Source organism: Bombina bombina, chromosome 6, assembly GCF_027579735.1.
Source record: "Bombina bombina isolate aBomBom1 chromosome 6, aBomBom1.pri, whole genome shotgun sequence".
NCBI classification, from domain to species: Eukaryota; Metazoa; Chordata; class Amphibia; order Anura; family Bombinatoridae; genus Bombina; species Bombina bombina.
Window position 1 is genome coordinate 285,814,168 of NC_069504.1, and position 20,961 is coordinate 285,835,128.

Sequence of the window (20,961 nt, forward strand, 5' to 3'; positions counted from 1 at the left end):
AGGTTTACCCTTGAAGTTTTGAAAGGAATGACATTTACTCTGAAGTCCCTTCTGCTTATTTCTCTTATCCTGAGGAAGAAAATGTCCTTTTCCTCCTGTAATGTCAGAAATAATCTCAGCCCAGGCTGGGCCAAACACGGTCTTACCCTTGTAAGGAATAGCCAAAAGCCTAGACTTAGATGACACATCTGCAGACCAAGATTTCAACCATAAAGCTTTGTGAGCCAGAATGGCAAAACTAGAAATCTTTGCTCCCAATTTGATAACATGAAGGGAAGCATCAGAAATAAAATAATTAGCCAATTTAAGAGCCTTGATCCTGTCCTGGATCTCTTCAAGGGTAGTGTCTGTATGAATGGAATCAGACAGCGCATCAAACCAGTATGCCGCCACACTACAAACGGTAGCAATACACACCACAGGTTGCCATTGTAACCCTGGTGAACATACATTTTCTTAAGAAAATCCTGCAGTTTCTTATCCATAGGATACTTAAAAGAACAGCTATCCTCTATGGGAATAGTAGTTCTCATAGCTAAAGTGGAAATTGCCCCTTCCACCTTGGGGACCGTTTGCCAAGACTCCTTAATAGAGTCATCAATGAGAAACATCTTCTTAAAAATAGGAGAAGGAGAAAAACCTTTCTCCCTTAACAATAATTTCTGTAGCCTGATCTGGTACGGGAAAACATTCCAGCATGGAAGGTACATCAAAGTACTTGTTAAGTTTGCTAGATTTTTTAGGGTTGACAACGACAGTAGTGTCAGAGTCGTCCAGAATAGCCAAAACCTCCTTGAGTAGTAAACGGAGGTGCTCTAGCTTAAACCTGAAGGATACAACTTCAGCATCAAAGGTAGGAATTACACTGTCAGAATCTGAGATGTCACCCTCAGATGCTACTGAAGAATCCTCCCCATCAGATCTATGAGAGGGAATATTCGGAATAGCCACGACCGAGTAAGACACCTTACGCACTGATTCTTTAGACTTCCTCTTGCGCTTTCCCTGTAGCATGGGAAAAGCAGACAACGCATCATAAATTGCAGAAGACATGAGAGAAGCAATGTCTTGCAAGGAGACCCCAGCCGGAGCTTGAGAGTAAGCGCAGGGCACTGAATTAATGGGTACTAAAATTTGGGACACCTGAGGAGAAAAATGCGGCATATTTTGAACATTGTCAGAAGACTCCTGGACAGCATCCATCTTAGACAATATTGGCTCAAAAAGTCTACCCTTAAAATTTTAAGTTCTCTCAACACATGAGGAACAAAAAGGAATTGGTGGTTCAATATTAGCATTCAAACATAAAGGACATCTGTAATCTACAACAGAGTCTTTGTCCATCTTAACAGAATAAATATAAATAATTAAATAATTAAATTATGAACAAATTTAATAAAGAAAAAAACGTTACTGTCTCTTTCAATTTTAAAAAGAAACTGCTTTTTTTTTATAAAAACAAAAATGTTACTGCTTTATTATTTAAGATATGTGAAATAAAAACGTCTTAATAACACCTCAAACAGCCTCTACACCTCAGCTATAGCTTTGCTGAGGTGCCTATCCTAGCAGGATAACTAAATAACTGTTTTTTAAATTCAAAATGGAGCTGTTTCAGAAATGTCAGGCTAGCAAATAACCGTTTGATTTGAAAAACGTTAAGATTTAGATATCTCTCCTCCATATACAGGAAGTGAGAGAAAAATAAGTGTGCAACAGATACATTTTTACCTCACACAAGCCTTAATAAAACCACCAAAATGAGCCAAGTTCTCCCCAAGTCGCCAGTGCCTGCAAAACTGCCATACATAATCCCCCTTACAACACTAGGAGTAATGTATTAAATATCCCTGTCAGGGAAATAGTAAAGTGCCATGTTTTTTCCTTAAAGCTGCTTAAGAAAATAAATTAGCACTTACCTCAATAAATCTGCCTGGCAATATGTACACTGTAGTCATAAATGGATGGACATGGTCAGCAAAATTACTCAAGTAGGCCGAGGCTTTTAAACAATGCTTAATTGGTACTAAATGGCCCAAAGTGTGCCAAGAAAATATCGCCCACACCATTACACCACCACCAGCCTGAATAGTTGATACAAGGCAGGATAGATCCATGCTTTCATGTTGTTTATGCCAAATTCTGACCCTACCATCTGAATGTTGCAGCTGAAATCGAGACTCATCAGACCAGGCAACGTTTTTCCAATCTTCTGCTGTCCAATTTTGGTGAGCCTGTGCGAATTGTAGCCTCAGTTTCCTGTTCTTAGCTGACAGGAATGGCACCAGGTGCAGTCTTCTGCTGCTGTAGCCCATCTGCTTCAAGGTTTGATGTTTTGTGCATTCAGAGATGGTATTCTGCATACCTTGGTTGTAACGAGTGGTTATTTGAGTTACTATTGCCTTTCTATCATCTCAAACCAGTCTGTCCATTGTCCTCTGACCTCAGATATCAACAAGGCCTTTTCGTCCATACAACTGCTGCTCACTGGATATTTTCTCTTTTTCAGACCATTCTCTGTAAACCCTAGAGATGGTTGTGCATGAAAATCCCAGTAAATCAGAAGTTTTTTAAATACTCAGACCAGCCCGTCTGGCCCCAACAACCATGCCACTTTCAAAGTCACTTTAATCCCCTTTCTTCCCCATTCTGATGCTCGATTTGAACTTCAGCAAGTCGTCTTCACCATGTCTAGATGCATAAATGCATTGAGTTGCTGCCATGTGATTGGCTGATAAGCAATTTGTGTTACCAAGCAATTGAACAGGTGTACCTAATAAAGGGCCGATGAGTGTATATGATGTTAATTGAATCTATCTATCTATACTATAATTGCGTTTGTAATGTCCGTCACCGTCGGCAGTTGCGCACACATCCTCAATGGAATGTTGGCAGTGCAAGGCAGCCAACAGAATGTTGGCTGCGCACGCAGCCAAAATAATTCACCTGGATGCAGCAAAGGTGGATTTTTTCACCACCCTGCCATTTTCGGAATCTACGGGGATACAGCTTAAGCTGCATCCGTGCCACTCTGCCATTTTCAGAATCCATCGGGATGCAGTGAATGCAAACGGAGCATTACAAACAAAAAAAAAACACTGCCCGCACGAAGTTTAACAAAAAAATGAACCTCCCACACAAAATAATAACACATACACTGCAAACCCACACATCACAAAATAATAAAGTAATCAACCCCTTAATCCCTTAACCGTCAACCACCCACATCGCAATAAACCTAATTACCCTATCAACCCTGAAACCGCAAAACCCCACATCGCAATAAACCTAATTACCGTATTGACCCCTAAACCGCAGGGCATTGCCCCAAGATAAACAGCTCTTTTACATTCAAAATAAACAAAATAAAATAAATAAGTCCCCCTTAACAGTAAAACCCCCACCCACCAAACCCCCCAAAATAAAAAACCTAACACTATAAAACCTAAACTACCCATTGCCCTAAAAAGGGCATTTTTTGGGCATTGCCCTTAAAAAGACATTAAGCTCTTTTACAAAATGCCCACCCTAATCTAAATAAAAACATTTAAAAAAAAAACTAAGTCTAACCCCCAGGTTGGTACTCACCGTTCCTGAAGTCCAGCAGAGAAGGTCCTGTCCCATGTGGTGAAGTCTTCTACCAAGCAGCAACCTCTTCTTTCTTCTTCTAGGAACAATCCAGCGCGGAGCAGAGTTAAAGACCGATGACCGCAGAGCTGAAGACCGGCAACCCTGGAACTGAAGACTGGCGACCGCAGAGCCATGGAGCGTGGAGGATCCTCTTCGTACGATCACCGCCGTACGCTGGATAGTGAATTCAAGGTTACTCAGGTAGGCCGTGGCTTTTAAACAATGCTCAATTGGTACTAAATGGCCCAAAGTGTGCCAAGAAAATATCCCCCACACCATTACACCACCACCAGCCTGAATAGTTGATACAAGGCAGGATAGATCCATGCTTTCATGTTGTTTATGCCAAATTCTGACCCTACCATCTGAATGTTGCAGCTGAAATCGAGACTCATCAGACCAGGCAACGTTTTTCCAATCTTCTGCTGTCCAATTTTGGCGAGCCTGTGTGAATTGTAGCCTCAGTTTCCTGTTCTTAGCTGACAGGATTGGCACCAGGTGCAGTCTTCTGCTGCTGTAGCCCATCTGCTTGAAGGTTTGATGTTTTGAGCATTCAGAGATGGTATTCTGCATATCTTGGTTGTAACGAGTGGTTATTTGAGTTACTATTGCCTTTCTATCATCTCAAACCAGTCTGTCCATTGTCCTCTGACCTCAGATATCAACAAGGCCTTTTCGTCCACACAACTGCTGCTCACTGGATATTTTCTCTTTTTCAGACCATTCTCTGTAAACCCTAGAGATGGTTGTGCATGAAAATCCCAGTAAATCAGAAGTTTTTTAATACTCAGACCAGCCCGTCTGGCCCCAACAACCATGCCACGTTCAAAGTCACTTTAATCCCCTTTTTTCCCCATTCTGATGCTCGATTTGAACTTCAGCAAGTCGTCTTCACCATGTCTAGATGCATAAATGCATTGAGTTGCTGCCATGTGATTGGCTGATAAGCAATTTGTGTTACCAAGCAATTGAACAGGTGTACCTAATAAAGGGCCGATGAGTGTATATGATGTTAATTGAATCTATCTATCTATACTATAATTGCGTTTGTAATGTCCGTCACCGTCGGCAGTTGCGCACGCATCCTCAATGGAATGTTGGCAGCGCAAGGCAGCCAAAATAATTCACCTGGATGCAGCGAAGAGGGGATTTTTTCACCACCCTGCCATTTTCGGAATCTACGGGGATGCAGCTTAAGCTGCATCCGTGCCACTCTGCCATTTTCAGAATCCATCGGGATGTAGTGAATGCAAACGGAGCATTACAAAAAAAAAAAAAAAAAAAATACTGCCTGCACGAAGTTTAACAAAAAAATGAACCTCCCACACAAAGTAATAACACATACAATGCAAACCCACACATCGCAAAATAATAAAGTAATTAACCCATTAATCCCTTAACTGTCAACCACCCACATCGCAATAAACCTAATTACCCTATCAACCCCGAAACCGCAAAACCCCACATCGCAATAAACCTAATTACCGTATTGACCCCTAAACCGCAGGGCATTGCCCCAAGATAAACAGCTCTTTTACATTCAAAATAAACAAAATAGAATAAATAAGTCCCCCCGAACAGTAAAACCCCCACCCACCAAACCCCCCAAAATAAAAAACCTAACACTATAAAACCTAAACTACCCATTGCCCTAAAAAGGGCATTTTTTGGGCATTGCCCTTAAAAAGACATTTAGCTCTTTTACAAAATGCCCACCCTAATCTAAATAAAAACATTTAAAAAAAAAACTAAGTCTAACCCCCAGGTTGGTACTCACCATTCCTGAAGTCCAGCAGAGAAGGTCCTGTCCCATGTGGTGAAGTCTTCTACCAAGCGGCAACCTCTTCTTTCTTCTTCTAGGAACAATCCAGCGAGGAGCAGAGTTAAAGACCGATGACCGCAAAGCTGAAGACCGGCGATCCTGGAACTGAAGACTGGCGACTGCGGAGCCATGGAGCGTGGAGGATCCTCTTCGTACGATCACCGCCATAAGCTGGATAGTGAATTCAAGGTTACTCAGGTAGGCTGTGGCTTTTAAACAATGCTCAATTGGTACTAAATGGCCCAAAGTGTGCCAAGAAAATATCCCCCACACCATTACACCACCACCAGCCTGAATAGTTGATACAAGGCAGGATAGATCCATGCTTTCATGTTGTTTATGCCAAATTCTGACCCTATCATCTGAATGTTGCAGCTGAAATCGAGACTCATCAGACCAGGCAACGTTTTTCCAATCTTCTGCTGTCCAATTTTGGTGAGCCTGTGCGAATTGTAGCCTCAGTTTCCTGTTCTTAGCTGACAGGATTGGCACCGGGTGCAGTCTTCTGCTGCTGTAGCCCATCTGCTTGAAGGTTTGACGTTTTGTGCATTCAGAGATGGTATTCTGCATACCTTGGTTGTAACGAGTGGTTATTTGAGTTGCTATTGCCTTTCTATCATCTCAAACCAGTCTGTCCATTGTCCTCTGACCTCAGATATCAACAAGGCCTTTTCGTCCACACAACTGCTGCTCACTGGATATTTTCTCTTTTTCAGACCATTCTCTGTAAACCCTAGAGATGGTTGTGCATGAAAATCCCAGTAAATCAGAAGTTTTTTTAAATACTCAGACCAGCCCGTCTGGCCCCAACAACCATGCCACGTTCAAAGTCACTTTAATCCCCTTTGTTCCCCATTCTAATGCTCGCTTTAAACTTCAGCAAGTCGTCTTCACCATGTCTAGATGCATAAATGCATTGAGTTGCTGCCATGTGATTGGCTGAGAAGCAATTTGTGTTACCAAGTAATTGAACATGTGTACCTAATAAAGGGCCGATGAGTGTATATGATGTTAATTGAATCTATCTATCTATACTATAATTGCGTTTGTAATGTCCGTCGCCATCAGCAGTTGCGCACACATCCTCAATGGAATGTTGGCAGCGCAAGGCAGCCAACAGAATGTTGGCTGCGCACGCAGCCAAAATAATTCACCTGGATGCAGAGAAGGTGGATTTTTTTCACCACCCTGCCATTTTCGGAATCTACGGGGATGCAGCTTAAGCTGCATCCGTGCCACTCTGCCATTTTAAGAATCCACCGGGATGCAGCAAACGCAAAAGGAGCATTAAAAAAAAAAAACACTGCCCGCACGAAGTTTAACAAAAAAATGAAAATCCCACACAAAAACACATACACTGCAAACCCACACATCGCAAAATAATAAAGTAATTAACCCCTTAATCCCTTAACCATCAACCACCCACATCGCAATAAACCTAATTACCCTATCAACCCTGAAACCGCAAAACCCCACATCGCAATAAACCTAATTACCGTATTGACCCCTAAACCGCAGGGTATTGCCCCAAGATAAACAGCTCTTTTACATTCAAAATAAACAAAATAAAATAAATAAGTCCCCCCTAACAGTAAAACCCCCACCCACCAAACCCCCCAAAATAAAAAACCTAACACTATAAAACCTAAACTACCCATTGCCCTAAAAAAGGGCATTTTTTGGGCATTGCCCTTAAAAAGACATTTAGCTCTTTTACAAAATGCCCACCCTAATCTAAATAAAAACATTTAAAAAAAAACCTAAGTCTAACCCCCAGGTTGGTACTCACCGTTCCTGAAGTCCAGCAGAGAAGGTCCTGTCCCATGAGGTGAAATCTTCTACCAAGCGGCGACCTCTTCTTTCTTCTTCTAGGAACAATCCAGCGCGGAGCAGAGTTAAAGACCGATGACCGCGGAGCTGAAGACCGGCAACCCTGGAACTGAAGACTGTCGACCGCAGAGCCATGGAGCATGGAGGATCCTCTTTGTACGATCACTGCCGCATGCTGGATAGTGAATTCAAGGTATGCGATTAAAGATGGTGTCCCTTGAATACCTATTAGCTGATTTGATTCTTCAAATTCAAATCAGCCAATAAGATGAGAGCTACTCAAATCCTATTGGCTGTTCAAATCAGCCAATAGGATGAGAGCTACTGAAATTCTATTGGCTTTTCAAATCAGCCAATAGAATGCCCATACAAAGCCCTTTTCAGAGCAATGGATACTTTAGGTTTTTTAGTGTTAGGTTTATTTATTTTGGGGGGTTTGGTGGGTGGTGGGTTTTACTGTTAGGGGGGACTTAGAATTTTTTGTAACTTCAAAAGAGCTGTTTAACTTAGGGCAATGCCCTACAAAAAGTTATTTTAAGGGCTATTGGTAGTTTAGCATTAGATTAGGGGGTGTTTTTATTTTGGGGGACTTTATTATTTGCATAGGGATTAGGTTTTATTTTTATTTTTGGGGGGGTTTTAGACTTAGGTTTTCTTTTTTTTTTTATTTTAGATTAAGGATGGGCAGCAAAATAGCTGAATGCCCTTTTAAAGGCAATGGCCATACAAATATCCTTTTCAGGGCAATGTATAGTTTAGATTTTTTAGTGTTAGGTTTATTTATTTTAGGGGGGGTTGGTGGGTTTAGGGGTTTTACTGTTAGGGGGGACTTAGAATTTTTTGTAACTGCAAAAGAGCTGTTTAACTTAGGGCGGCAATGCCCTGCAAAAAGCCCTTTTAAGGGCTATTGGTAGTTCAGCATTAGATTAGGGGGTGTTTTTATTTTGGGGGGAGCTTTTTAATTTTCATAGGAATTAGGTTTATTTTTTTAATTTTTGATAATTTTTTTCTGTAGTTCAATTTTTTTTATTTTTTTTTATTAACACAAATTAGACTGCCCTCTGGGCAGGCTTAACAACTAGTCTATCTATAAAATCAGTTCACACAAATGTAGCAATTAAATCCAAAGTTCAGACATAGACAATAAAATCCCTGATGGATCCTGCAATGTATCATATGTGTCTTGTAACCCCAATGGTATTCCACTAGAATAGAAGGGACCTCAGTCTGATATGAGGTAAGTGCCGTGTATAAGAGGTGTCCTCAGTGAACTTATTATAGATACTGAATAAGCGCTAACAACTATTTCTACCACATATCTTGTTTTGCATAGATCTCTTTCAGCTCTATGTACTTTACTTTGCTTAGCAGCATTTTGGTATATTTTAATCCGTTTTTGTGTCTGCAATTCACTAAACCTCTAATAGTACCGCTTGCACCCACATTTCACACATATATATGACAAAATACTTTTGCACAATATTGACATGGCTTCCTTCTGGCTAGAAGCATTTTACTTTCTCCACACACATATATATGTCTAAGAACAGACATCAAATAGTTTATAATGTTTCAAAATATCTATATCTATATTCTAGGAGAATTCATAAGAATGAACGCAATAGGATTCTATGAAACCCCGGTTGCATCATAATAAGGTATATAGCCCATAGGTTAGAATAGCATTGGGCATTTCTAGCAGATGCTTAACTGAGAGCGAGCAGTAATTGTTAGCTACACCTGATGAAGGGGTGTGTCCCTGAAATGCGTTGTGGTTCTGAGTGACACAGGTCTGGCCAGGCAAGTGTTTTGTTATACTCGCTCTCGTTTAAGAGACTTTTTATTATTTTAAAACTTTTCTTGTATTCTTTTTGTTAGAATACCATTTGTACATTCTCTTTACTTATATGTGTAAAGAAAATGGACAATCGGTTGTGCAAATATATCCTCGATTTATGTAATTAACTTCAGGCCTTGCTTCTGCTTACAAACACTCCTCCTGCTATTTGCCACACACTTATAGTTCTATAGTGAGACAAAGTGGATTGTAGACATTAATGGGCTTAATGTAAGCTGTATATATGTGTATGTGACATCCAATGTGATATAGAATATATTGCTACATTGTACTATACTATACACTTTATTTTATTTTATTTGCTATTAGCAGACATTAGTAGTATGCTACATTAGAGACAAGAGTCTCTTTGTATTAAGATTTTAGAAAAATAAAAAGATTTTTTAAAGAAATATCATTCTTTGTATGTGAATTATATTGCCATACACCATATACATTTAAACCCTTATAAATATTTTCTATCTGATAAAAAACTAATTTTTATCAGAAAGTGTTTATTTGAGTGTAAAAGTTTATTTTAACGTACAGTATTTATGTTGTTTTGATGCAGCTTTTATTTTAACCATAACCCTTTATGCCCGGTCTTCAGTTGCGCTAATCTGACGCTCCTTAAATTCAGTTGAATTACAGTTTTATTTATATCGGTATACTTATATAATAAAATCTACATACCACACCATCATATTTATGAATACATTTGTACAGCTCCAGCAAAGCCACATCTTCTTTAAATTCGTGTTCATGCTTCTATAAATAAAACCACAGTTTGATTAGTACAGGATATTAGTATGTTACATTTTGAAATGCATGCTACATTTTTTTGGTTTGCTTTGTAAAATACCTTTGACTCCAGAGTTAAGAACTCTTTTAGCTCTGAGGGAAGCAATTGTGGTGCCTCTCTTATTTCTTTATAAAAAGATTTTACCTCTTCTTTAAACAGTGGAATATCTTTGGCGTAAAGAAGTTTGTTAGTTGGAGCCGCCTGAAATGTAACAATGTACAAACGTTACTGTCGGTATATGGAGGATTATGACTCAATATCAATATCCGTTTATGCAACAACTGTATGAATAGCATGTTGTTAAAGTGAATATATTACATTTATAACAAAGACATGCAGTGACACCGCACAATATTGTTTCAAAATCCCTTATACTAAAAATTCTATTAAAATTAATTTTAACCTGAAAACCAATAGATTGTGCAGATTTTGCTAGCTCATTATGGCCTCTATTTATCAAGGTCTGTCGGACCTGATCTGACAGTGCGGATCAGGTCCGAAAGACCTCGCTGAATTCAGCATTGCACCAGCAGCTCACAAGAGCTGCTAGTGCAACGCCGCCCCCCGCAGACTCGCGGCCAATAGGCTGCCAGCAGGGGGGTGTCAATCAACCCGATCGTACTCGATCGGGTTGATTTCCGGCGATGTCTGTCCGCCTGCTCAGAGCCCATCTAGATTGTAAGTTCCCACGGGAATAGGGCCCTCAATTCCCCCTTTATTTGTCCGTAAAATGTTGTCTCTTATTGTATTGTTTCTCCATTGTACTTTTAATCCTTGTACCCATGGGCAGTGCTGCAGAATCTGTTGGCGCTTTATAAATAAAGAATAATAATAATAATAATAATAAAAAAAATAATGTAATATAAAGAGCTTTATTGTTCATAGTAAAACATGTCTGCAATATACTTCCATTATTTATCCCCTCCCTTTGCTGTAATTTAACTCTGAAACTTGTGGGTTTTCCAGTTCTGAGAACCAGAAGTGCTCACTTCAGACTTCACAAGACTAACCCTGCTACATATATATACCTAGTTGGCTTCAGCAGAGGTGATAAGATAACACACTGCAAAAAATAGAAACTTTGCCAACATATTGACAGCAGCTAGCTGTATCTACTCCAGTAACAAGTCCAGACTGGTTCTTCTAAATATGGCAAATGGTGTTCAGTACAAGTAGATTAATCAGCATTAAAACATATTTAGCTAGAAACAAGATTACTTTCAATTTGCAATATATAGTGAAGATATTTGTATTACATTTGACCACTTCTGCTTTTGCAGAGAATAAATAGGAACATGGAGTTTGCAATATGATGAACACATGCATTCATTTCCCAGTCTGAGGGAAATTTCCCCCAAAATATACTTTCTAGTTTAATTTCTCCCAAGTAAAGCAAACTGGGTACCACACTTTACTGTATCTTTTTGGAATCTTTCACCTCATGCCTATAAACACAAAGTGACAATACTTTTCTGTGCATATGAAAAAGGAGCAGAAACAATTACCTAAAAAAACTAAACAAAAACAAACTCCAATACATTTGGGAAAACGTTTTTTTTTTTTAAATACATCAAAGAAAAACATCTTTAATGTCCTCTTAAAGGGGCATTATACACAAAACTTGTTTTCTGTTCCATCTTACAGAGAATATTTATAAATACATCAGTATATTTTTCAAATGTTTTACAGTTGTTTTGTGCTGAACATTCACTTCCTCTTAGTTTCATTTAAATTTAGTTGTTTTTTTAACTTTTTAATGTCAGAATATTTTTTTGTTTTCTTACTGCTGATCTTTCTTATACATTTTATGTAATTGTCCCTATAATGTAGACTGAAACAATGTTACATGAAAATTCCCAGTAGGGAAACTGTAACCTTTTCTAGTATCACAATGATAGCAGCATGAAATAATTTAAAGGGATAGTTTACTTGAAAATTGTTTTTTTTTTAAAAAAAAAAGATAAATGTTTCCTTTATTATCAATTTCCCAGTTTTGCATAACTGTTATAATAATACACCTTTTACTTCTTTGATTACCTTGTATCTAATCCTCTGCAGACTATACCCTTATCTCAGTTCTTTTGAGAGACTTGCATTTCAGCCAATCAGTGCTGACTCCAAAATAACTCCACGAGAGTGAGCACAATGTTATATTTATCTGTATGGCTGTGAAAAGCTAATGGAATGCACTGAGATAAGAGGAGGCCTCCGAGGGCTTAGAAATTAGCATATGAACCTTCCTACGTTTAGACTTTAGCAATTATGACGATAAAAATAAATTGGAAAGTTGTTTAAAATTGCATGCCCTATATGAATCATGAAGGTTTAATTGTGACTTGACTGTCCCTTTAAATATTTTGTCTGATTTTTTTTAATTTTTTTTAATTTTTAAAAAGCTGGTTACATTAATATAGCATTATTAGTTATTCACTTGCTGATATTTATTGTCTTATAGTTAATTCTTAATTATGCTTACTGAGCATTACCAGGAAATACTACTAAACCAAGGAAAAGTAACATGAAGTACCTATCTACCACTGAGCATTAGAAGTGCCTTTTTGGTCAACAAACATTAGTAGGAAGTACATACCTGGAACAGTTGTATTAGTTTAAATTTAAATTTAAACTTACATGAAACTCCAAATTTTTCTTTAATGATTCATATAGTGGGTATAATTTTAAAATATTTTCCAGTTAATTGTTTAAACACATTTACTCCATTTTTTGGTATCCATTGTTGAAAAGCATACCTAGGTAGGCTCAGGAGCAGCAATGCAGTACTGAGAGTTAGCAGCTGATAGGTGGCTGCACTTATATGCCTCTTACCATTCACTCACCTTATGGGTTCCATTAGTTCCATTTTTGCTTTTTGAACAAAGGTTACCAAGAGAATGAAGCACATTTAGTAATAGAAATAAAATGGAAAGTTGTTTAAAATCGTACACTCTATCTGAATTTGGAATTAAAAATGTTGGGTTTCATGTTCCTTTAAAAAAGCTTACTACACATTTTTCCTTGCAAAAAACCCCATCTAGGGCTAGATTACAAGTGGAGTGCAAAATATCACTTGCTTAGGGCTCCATTGAGCAATAACAGTGCACACTGATGTGCGCTGGTAATACAAGTTAAGCACAATGCGAATGTGACCTCGCGTTCGCATTACTAGGAAGTGTTGTGCTCACAAGAGCTCCCTTCCATAGGCCTAGATTTGGAGTTCGGCGGTAGCCGTCAAAACCAGCGTTAGAGGCTCCTAACGCTGGTTTTGGCCGCCCGCTGGTATTTGGAGTCAGTGATTAAAGGGTCTAACGCTCACTTTTCAGCCGCGACTTTTCCATACCGCAGATCCCCCTACGCCATTTGCGTATCCTATCTTTTCAATGGGATCTTTCTAACGCTGGTATTTAGAGTCGTTTCTGAAGTGAGCGTTAGAGCTCTAACGACAAAACTCCAGCCGCCTGAAAATAGCAGGAGTTAAGAGCTTTCTGGCTAACGCCGGTTCATAAAGCTCTTAACTACTGTACCCTAAAGTACACTAACACCCATAAACTACCTATGTACCCCTAAACCGAGCTCCCCCCACATCGCCGCCACTCGATTAAAATTTTTAACCCCTAATCTGCCGACCGCCACCTACGTTATACTTATGTACCCCTAATCTGCTGCCCCTAACCCCGCCGACCCCTGTATTACATTTATTAACCCCTAACCTGCCCCCCACAACGTCGCCGCCAGCTACTTAAAATAATTAACCCCTAATCTTCCGACCGCAAAGCGCCGCCACCTACGTTATCCCTATGTACCCCTAATCTGCTACCCCTAACACCGCCGACCCCTATATTATATTTATTAACCCCTAATCTGCCCCCCTCAACGTCGCCGACACCTGCCTACACTTATTAACCCCTAATCTGCCGAGCGGACCTGAGCGCTACTATAATAAAGTTATTAACCCCTAACCCGCCTCACTAACCCTATCATAAATAGTATTAACCCCTAATCTGCCCTCCCTAACATCGCCGACACCTACCTTCAATTATTAACCCCTAATCTGACGACCGGAGCTCACCGCTATTCTAATAAATTGATTAACCCCTAAAGCTAAGTCTAACCCTAACACTAACACCCCCCTAAATTAAATATAATTTACATCTAACGAAATTAATTAACTCTTATTAAATAACTTATTCCTATTTAAAGCTAAATACTTACCTGTAAAATAAATCCTAATATAGCTACAATATAAATTATAATTATATTATAGCTATTTTAGGATTAATATTTATTTTACAGGCAACTTTTTAATTATTTTAACCAGGTACAATAGCTATTAAATAGTTAAGAACTATTTAATAGTTACCTAGTTAAAATAATAACAAATTTATCTCTAAAATAAATCCTAACCTAAGATATAATTAAACCTAACACTACCCTATCAATAAATTAATTAAATAAACTACCTACAATTACCTACAATTAACCTAACACTACACTATCAATAAATTAATTAAACACAATTCCTACAAATAAATACAATTAACTAAACTAGCTAAAGTACAAAAAATAAAAAAGAACTAAGTTACAAAAAATAATAAAATATTTACAAACATAAGAAAAATATTACAACAATTTTAAACTAATTACACCTACTCTAAGCCCCCTAATAAAATAACAAAGCCCCCCAAAATAAAAAATTCCCTACCCTATTCTAAATTAAAAAAGTTACAAGCTCTTTTACCTTACCAGCCCTGAACAGGGCCCTTTGCGGGGCATGCCCCAAGGATTTCAGCTCTTTTGCCTGTAAAAAAAAACATACCATACCCCCCCCCCAACATTACAACCCACCACCCACATACCCCTAATCTAACCCAAACCCCCCTTAAATAAACCTAACACTAAGCCCCTGAAGATCTTCCTACCTTGTCTTCACCATACCAGGTTCACCGATCCGTCCTGGCTCCAACATCTTCATCCAACCCAAGCGGGGGTTGGCGATCCATCATCCGGTGCTGAAGAGGTCCAGAAGAGGCTCCAAAGTCTTCCTCCTATCCGGCAAGAAGAGGACATCCGGACCGGCAAACATCTTCTCCAAGCGGCATCTTCAATCTTCTTCCATCCGGTGCGGAGCGGGTCCATCTTGAAGCAGGCGACGCAGATCCATCCTCTTCTTCCGTGGTCTCCCGACGAATGACGGTTCCTTTAAGGGACGTCATCCAAGATGGCGTCCCTCGAATTCCGATTGGCTGATAGGATTCTATCAGCCAATCGGAATTAAGGTAGGAATATTCTGATTGGCTGATGGAATCAGCCAATCAGAATCAAGTTCAATCCGATTGGCTGATCCAATCAGCCAATCAGATTGAGCTCGCATTCTATTGGCTGTTCCGATCAGCCAATTGGATTGAACTTGACTCTGATTGGCTGATTCCATCAGCCAATCAGAATATTCCTACCTTAATTCCGATTGGCTGATAGAATCCTATCAGCCAATCGGAATTCGAGGGACGCCATCTTGGATGACGTCCCTTAAAGGAACCGTCATTCGTCGGGAGACAACGGAAGAAGAGGATGGATCCGCGTCGCCTGCTTCAAGATGGACCCGCTCCGCACCGGATGGAAGAAGATTGAAGATGCCGCTTGGAGAAGATGTTTGCCGGTCCGGATGTCCTCTTCTTGCCGGATAGGAGGAAGACTTTGGAGCCTCTTCTGGACCTCTTCAGCACCGGATGATGGATCGCCAACCCCCGCTTGGGTTGGATGAAGATGTTGGAGCCAGGACGGATCGGTGAACCTGGTATGGTGAAGACAAGGTAGGAAGATCTTCAGGGGCTTAGTGTTAGGTTTATTTAAGGGGGGTTTGGGTTAGATTAGGGGTATGTGGGTGGTGGGTTGTAATGTTGGGGGGGGGTATGGTATGTTTTTTTTTACAGGCAAAAGAGCTGAAATCCTTGGGGCATGCCCCGCAAAGGGCCCTGTTCAGGGCTGGTAAGGTAAAAGAGCTTGTAACTTTTTTAATTTAGAATAGGGTAGGGAATTTTTTATTTTGGGGGGCTTTGTTATTTTATTAGGGGGCTTAGAGTAGGTGTAATTAGTTTAAAATTGTTGTAATATTTTTCTTATGTTTGTAAATATTTTATTATTTTTTATAACTTAGTTCTTTTTTATTTTTTGTACTTTAGCTAGTTTAGTTAATTGTATTTATTTGTAGGAATTGTGTTTAATTAATTTATTGATAGTGTAGTGTTAGGTTAATTGTAGGTAATTGTAGGTAGTTTATTTAATTAATTTATTGATAGGGTAGTGTTAGGTTTAATTATATCTTAGGTTAGGATTTATTTTACAGGTAAATTTGTTATTATTTTAACTAGGTAACTATTAAATAGTTCTTAACTATTTAATAGCTATTGTACCTGGTTAAAATAAATACAAAGTTACCTGTAAAATAAATATTAATCCTAAAATAGCTATAATATAATTATAATTTATATTGTAGCTATATTAGGATTTATTTTACAGGTAAGTATTTAGCTTTAAATAGGAATAAGTTATTTAATAAGAGTTAATTAATTTCGTTAGATGTAAATTATATTTAAGTTAGGGGGGTGTTAGTATTAGGGTTAGACTTAGCTTTAGGGGTTAATACATTTATTATAGTAGCGGTGAGGTCCGCTCGGCAGATTAGGGGTTAATAATTGAAGGTAGGTGTCGGCGATGTTAGGGAGGGCAGATTAGGGGTTAATACTATTTATGATAGGGTTAGTGAGGCGGATTAGGGGTTAATAACTTTATTATAGTAGCGCTCAGGTCCGCTCGGCAGATTAGGAGTTAATAAGTGTAGGCAGGTGTCGGCGACGTTGAGGGGGCAGATTAGGGGTTAATAAATATAATATAGGGGTCGGCGATGTTAGGGCAGCAGATTAGGGGTACATAGGGATAACGTAGGTTGCGGCGGTTTACGGAGCGGCAGATTAGGGGTTAAAAATAATATGCAGGGGTCAGCGATAGCGGGGGCGGCAGATTAGGGGTTAATAAGTGTAAGGTTAGGGGTGTTTAGACTCGGGGTACATGTTAGAGTGTTAGGTGCAGACGTAGGAAGTGTTTCCCCATAGGAAACAATGGGGCTGCGTTAGGAGCTGAACGCTGCTTTTTTGCAGGTGTTAGGTTTTTTTTCAGCTCAAACAGCCCCATTGTTTCCTATGGGAGAATCGTGCACAAGCACGTTTTTGAGGCCGGCCGCGTCCGTAAGCAACTCTGGTATCGAGAGTTGCATTTGCGGTAAAAATGCTCTACGCTCCTTTTTTGGAGCCTAACGCAGCATTTGATTAAACTCTCGATACCAGAGTTAAATTTATGGTGCGGCCAGAAAAAAGCCCGCGGAGCGTTAACAGCCCTTTTACCGCCGAACTCCAAATCTAGGCCAGAGACTCCAATGGGAGCCTCGTTCTGATGCCGTCAGATATGCCACAGAACCTAAGCGCAGCAAAGGGGGTAAGTCACAAAGCGATTTCAGCAATTTTAAATATTCATACATATATATTTACTGGAAACACAGTGACCTAGATTACAAGTTGTGCACTAAACCCATAAATAATGCTAACATTTTAGCAATATCACACTTTCCATAGCGCTGCCATAAGTTACAAAAAACTTTCTTGTGTTAAGCTCCATACTGCACAAAAGTCAAGTCCTGGCTTGACGTATCCCCCCATAGACATCAATTGAGAAAAAGTTTTAGAAAAAAAACTAACACCTGCGATTGCGGAATGGCGATCGCTATAATGCATTCCCCATTGATGTCTAGGAAGACAAGAAGGTTATGTATAAACCTAACACCCTAACACAAAATACCCCTAATCCTCCGTACCCCGACAACACCAAAACTACAATAAAACTATTAACCCCTAATCTGCCACCCACCCACATCGCCAACACTACAATAAAACTATTAACCCCTAATCTGCCACCCACCCACATCGCCAACACTAAATTAAAGTATTAACTCCCAAACTGCCGACCCCCACATCGCTACTACTAAAATAAACCTATTAACTCCTAAACCGCCGACTTCCCACATTGCTGCTACTAAGATAAACCTATTAACCCCTAAACTGCTGACCCCCCAAATCACGACAAACTAAATTAAACTATTAAGCCTTAAACTTAACACCCGCTAACTTTAAATTAAAGTTTCAATATAACTACCTTAAAATAAATAAAAACTTACCTGTGAAATAAATAAAACCTAAGCTTAAACTATAAATAAACCTAACATTACTATTTAAAAAAAATAAGATACCAAAAATAAAAAACCTAAATTACAAAATTAAAAAATCCTAACAGTACAAAAAAAAAACAACAAACCTAACATTACAAAAAATAACAAACTCTAAAATTGCGATAAATAAAAAAAATCTAAGATTACAGAAAATAAACGAAATTATCAAAAAAAAAATTAAACATAATCAAATACCTCTATAAAAACAAAAAAGCCACCCCAAAATTAAAACATCTAATCTAACACTAAACTACCAATAGCCCTTACAATGGCATTTTTTAGGGCATTGCCCTTAGTTCTACAGCTCTTTTACATAAAAAAATATACAAATTACCCCCTAACAGTACAACCCCCCAATATTAAAAAGACCTAACTCTAAGAAAACCTAAGAGCGGATTTAAGCAGTTTCCAATATAAAAGGGGTACCTTGCATTTAATCTTCAGTGTGCGGCGGGCGATCGCATGAAGAGGAGCCTCCACGCTGGATGTCCGGATGTTTTGTTTATTATTTTCTGTAATCTTAGATTTTTAATTTTTTTTCGTTATTTTCGAGTTTGTTATTTTTTGTAATCTTTGCAGTTTTCTTGGGGTTTATTTTTTGTAGTGTTAGGATTTTTTAATTTTGTAATTTAGGTTTTTTATTTTTGGTATCTTATTTTTTTAAATAGTATTGTTAGGTTTATTTATAGTTTAAGCTTAGGTTTTATTTATTTCACAGGTAAGTTTTTATTTATTTTAAGGTAGTTATATTGTAACTTTAATTTAAAGTTAGCGGGTGTTAGGGGTTAATAGTTTCATTTAGTTTGTTACGATGTGGGGGGTTGGCGGTTTAGGGGTTAATAGGTATATTTTAGTAGTAGCGATGTGGGGGGGTCAGTGGTTTAGGGGTTAATAGGTTTATTTTAGTAGTAGCGATGTGGGGGGTCATCGGTTAAGGGGTTTATAGGTTTTATTTTAGTAGTAGCGATGTGGGTGGTAGGCGATTAAGGGGTTTATATGTTTATTTTAGTAGTAGCGATGTGGGGGTCGGCGGTTTAGGGGTTAATATGTTTATTTAGAGTTGGCAATGTGGGGGGTCGGCAGTTTAGGGGTTAATAGGTTTAATACAATAGTAGCGATGTGGGGGGTCAGCGGTTAAGGGGTTTATAGGTTTTATTTTAGTAGTAGCGATGTGGGGGGTAGGCGGTTAAGCGGTTTATAGGTTTATTTTAGTAGTAGCAATGTGGGGGTCAGCGGTTTAGGGGTTAATAGGTTTATTTAGTGTTGGAAATGTGGGGGGTCGGCAGTTTAGGGGTTAATAGGTTTATTATAGTATTTGCAATGTGGGGTGATGGCAGTGTAGGGGTTAATAGGTAGTTTATGGGTGTTAGTGTACTTTGTAACATTTTTGTTATGAGTTTTGTGAAACATTTTTGTTTCGCAAAATCTATAACTACTGGTCTTTGATTGCGGAATGGATCGTTACGGTATAAGCTATAATGTTAGCGGAATAGCCTGACCGCACAACTTGTAATACAGGTGAGCTGAACATTCCACACTCAATGGCCATTTTTTGAGTGTGGAATGGATCGTTGTGGTATAGGCTAAAACGCTAGCGGTATAGCCGTAACGCGCGACTTGTAATACGGGTTAGCTGACTATTCTGTGTGCAAAGTCCAATTTTTCAGCGGTATAGCTGTACCGCACAACTTGTAATCTAGGTCACAGTTCCCAGAGACCACAATGTAAAGGCACTTTCCAGTGCCATTTATTTTCTAACACCCAGCTCCTGCCAACTTTAAAGCCCCAAAGCTGCCTAGTGCAGTTACTTTTCATTTTAAAAAAATGCTAATTTTTTTTAAGAAAAAACTATAATCCCCTCTATTTTGAGGGCATTTGGGGCACTTTTAGAATATTAACCAGAGATCAAATCTCTGGTTAATTTTCTGAGTGCTAATTGCTACTGCGAAGTCGCAGTAGCAACAGCCAGCCATTTGTAATGGCTTGTTATTTATCACGTGCTTGCAAAGGGTCAAATGTGCCCGATTGTGGGCGCGCAATAACTTAGCTCTCCGCTTGTAATCTAGCGTCCCTTTAAGTGGCAATATCTACCGCAGTTTGGCATTTTTATATTTCTTATACTGCTCTAAACCAACATTGTGTGCAAGGCAAACTGGTGATAAAGACTGTGGTTTCTGCACTTGCACTCAACCTCCGTTTCCCATAACGCACAGCTCATTAAATATAGGAAGTTGCATATAAAGAGAGATGTTGTGGTGTTGTGCAGATGGCGAACCACTGATAAGCATGGAGAGGAACAAATACTAATATGCATTGAGAGGAACAAATAATCCTTGGGAGGAAAATGTTTTTTTTTCTGAGACAATCTATATACTTTTAAAGACTGACTCTAGAAGGTAAAAAGAATACGTAAAACCATTCTTCTGGTAACACTGCTGAATGAATCAGCGTTGAGTTTTGTTGGACCTAAAAGAGGATGTTTAAACATTTAAGTTTTTTTGAAAACCCTCTTGTGAACTGCTGGTGCAACGCCGCCCCCTGCAGATTTGCTACCAATCGGCCACTAGCAGGGGTTGTCAATTAACCCGATCGTATTCGATCAGGTTGATTTATGGTGATCGCTGTCTGCCTCCTCAGAGCAGGCAGACAGGTCATAACGAGTCTGAAGGCTCGCCAGAAACACGGCCCTTCAAGCTCCGTATGGAGCTTGATAAATAGGCCCCATAGAATGTTGTTTAACCATTTCATTGTCTCTTTCAGCAAATGTC

General features: G+C 39.0%; 1 protein-coding gene across 1 annotated transcript in view; it reads right to left on the bottom strand.

The window, feature by feature from the left end:
* Positions 1-20,961, bottom strand: part of PLXNC1 (plexin C1) — a 483,607-nt gene that overhangs the window by 40,580 nt on the left and 422,066 nt on the right. The window contains exons 29-30 of the mRNA XM_053716896.1: positions 9,982-10,122; positions 9,813-9,887 (exon numbers count right to left, since the gene is read on the bottom strand). Coding sequence (XP_053572871.1) covers positions 9,813-9,887; positions 9,982-10,122 — 216 coding nt within the window. The remainder of the gene's footprint in view (positions 1-9,812; positions 9,888-9,981; positions 10,123-20,961) is intronic.